Source organism: Nelumbo nucifera, chromosome 7 (assembly GCF_055504915.1).
Source record: "Nelumbo nucifera cultivar China Antique chromosome 7, China Antique-T2T, whole genome shotgun sequence".
NCBI classification, from domain to species: domain Eukaryota; kingdom Viridiplantae; phylum Streptophyta; class Magnoliopsida; order Proteales; family Nelumbonaceae; genus Nelumbo; species Nelumbo nucifera.
In genome coordinates, this window is record NC_142655.1 from 15,019,836 (window position 1) to 15,022,716 (window position 2,881).

At 38.5% G+C, this 2,881-nt stretch overlaps 1 protein-coding gene across 1 annotated transcript; it reads right to left on the reverse strand.

Moving 5' to 3' along the window:
* Positions 1 to 1,757: 1,757 nt before the first annotated feature.
* LOC148790198 (disease resistance protein RPM1-like) lies at positions 1,758 to 2,606 on the reverse strand. Its single transcript, XM_088892229.1, has one exon. It carries the CDS (start codon positions 2,604 to 2,606, stop codon positions 1,782 to 1,784), a length of 825 nt encoding a protein of 274 aa, XP_088748355.1. The 3' UTR covers positions 1,758 to 1,781.
* Between the last annotated feature and the right edge of the window lie 275 nt (positions 2,607 to 2,881).

Here is a 2,881-nt window from a genome sequence, read left to right on the forward strand (position 1 = left end):
ATACTTTTCTCTCCCTATGACATTCAGTCTTTCACGTCTTAAAGTGTGACACTTTGGATCCTTTTCTCCCGGCATCTCTACGTGTTCTCAGGGTCACTACCCCATGACTATATCTCTTCAGTCCTCAGGCTACAAGTCATGTTGGAAATTATTACATTAAGTAGCGCATGAGATAGATATATGAGAGGAGAAGATTTATGAATTTTACTCAAGTTATGTTTGGTTTGAAGGAAAAGGTAGAAAAAGGAAGGGAAAGGTAAGGAAATCTTTACAAACTTTGTAAAGGCTATATTAGCTCATGCCATATTTTATGGGATTGTGACTTGTAACGGTTATATTAGTTTACCCACTCCCCGATTCAGACGGAACCGGGCAACCTTACCGGTTGGTGGCTTTATCCCCACCTAACACGAAAACAGGTCCCATCACAACGGGAATTCAGGAACTGCTCTACCAAATCCACGAGGACTCCAGTATATAAAGACCTCACCCCCCTAAGGAAGAAGAAGAGATAAGATGGTAATCTCTGCCCTCTAGCTATCCTATTCTCTAATATCATTTTTAGCTCACAACTAAGTGTTGACTTAGCCATCGGAGTGACCTCACCGGGTAAACACCCCTAGGTTCTCTGATTTAGTTCTTGCAGGTTCTTCAGTTCCCGCCGTTTATAAAGATGAGCAGATCATCTCCTGCAGGGAGCAGCCGGGTTGTACTACGCTAGGGAGCTCCACTTCAGCCTCTGAGTCACCAGCCACTTGGGAGCAGACAAGATGACAAGATACTTACATCATGAAATACTAATAATTTAAATAAAAGAGGATATAGGAGAGACTTTTCTCTCCGTGGAATAACCTTCACGTCTGGAAGTTTGATTCAAATACAAACAAACCTGAATTCAAATTGATAAGAAAATTGACACACCATCAACAAGAAAGAAAAAAAAAAGTCACAAACATCTAATCCCAAATATGCCATTTTCTTCCAGCTTCTCCGTGTGTTCTCAGGGTCACCACAACCATCCCTTCGGCCCTTATTGGTTTATCAACCTGTGGAGAAATTACATTCAAGTAAGCACATACATGAGATAACCTGAGAGGAGAAGATCCATCAATATTATTAAAGAAAATACATAACATGGCCATGCATAAGAATCATGAGAGAGAGAGAAGTACCTACACTGTAATTTCATAAATTAGAGCTTGAGTACAAATATGAAACATCCTGCAGCCAAAAAATAATGAACTCTGAATTTAAAATGTTGTTGCTAGCTAACTCAATAAGATAAATGTTTACATAAAATGCAACTAAATAACAAATTTTGACCATTAGGCTGTGTTAGGTTGCAAATTGCAATGCAGATAAATTAATTTGCACTGATGCAAAACTATGGCAGTGCAAATGATTTGAGTGTAAATTCTGACTTATTTTTGTTTTAAATTTTAGCTTATTTTGTTTGATTGCAATACAAATGAAATAAATTGAGAGATGAAGGAAAATAAAGTAAAACTCAAAACAAAATTAAATGATAATTCTGACCTATTTTTTTTATTTTGCACTCCCATGCATTTGTACTAGTGCAAATAAAATTGCACTGAAACCAAACACAGCCTTAGGGACTTACAGTAACGTTGAATAGACAATGTTTAGATTGTCCAAAGAATCTGCAGAACCATTTTAGAAGGAAAGATGATAAGCAATAAAAAAAAGAATGAAAACGTTATACTTACCAAGTGGTGTCCCGTCCTCCACAACTGCAAGTAAAAGGTTGCAATCCACACAGATCAAAGATTTTCAGGATCCCAGTTTCCATCACTTTTAAGACGATAGTTAACAATCTTTCCTCCACTAATGAAGGAAATATGTTCGACCAACGGACGATCTTCCCCACCATCTCGAAGCTTTGTCACAATTTCCTCAGGCATTCCTTCCAGAATCAGTTCTTTGAGTTGCTTTAGATAAATTATACCAACTGGTACGCATTTCAAGTTCTTGCAACTCCTCATGTTCATCTTCTCAAGGCTTGGCATGGCACCAACTTGCACTTCAATCTCATTCAAATTATCTAATTGAAGGAATTCCAGTACCTTCAGCTTTTGAAACTTTCCTGTCTGAAAACATAATTTTTGCCCAATATAAGCGTCCATCAATTGGAGTTCCAGTAGCTCAGGCAAAGCCTCAAGGGCTCCCAATGGGCTACCACTTAATTTTGACCACTTCAGACGTAATTTAACCAAGCTTTCAAGCAAGGAAATCCAATTAGGCGACTCCTGTAGACGCCCTTTTAGATATAGACGTTGAAGTGGCAGTGGACGAGTAGTAGTGGCGAAATCCTGCAAATCCAGAATCTCATCCTCATCTGTTGATTTCACATCCAAGGAGCGAAGCTTTGGCAATTGTCCATTGGAGTGGCACAAATCCTTACCATTCTCACTTTTCAGATCAATTGTTCCCAATTTCCTTAGTTGAGTCAAGCTTCTCAGTTCCGTAATTATCTTGGTGTTCTTGCTTGCTTTGACAAATGACAACTTCTTCAAAGCACTAAAATCGTTGATTCCTGGAAGAACTTCCAACCCTTCAACACAATCAAAGTCTAATAAATTCTGCATCTTGTAACTATAAACAAGAAGGTGGCGCCGGCGTTGAAGCTTGAAGATCTCCACAGGCAACCTAGAAACCTTTTTATGTTTAAGATCCAAGGTTTCTAGGTTTAGAAGCTTACCAACAGCTTTCGGTACCTCACTAACTGTTTTATTTCTCAAGCTTCGATACCTTAGTCTATGTAAGATTTCAATTTCTTCAGGAAATTTCTCTATCGGTGCGTCTTCCAAATCTAAAACCCTTAATGACTTAAATCTGGAAATAACGGTATGCCCAGATGAGT

What these genes read in the sequence shown, in the direction of transcription:
- LOC148790198 (XM_088892229.1), bottom strand. Translation starts at nt 2,606, where the DNA reads ATGCAGAATTTATTAGACTTTGATTGTGTTGAAGGGTTGGAAGTTCTT.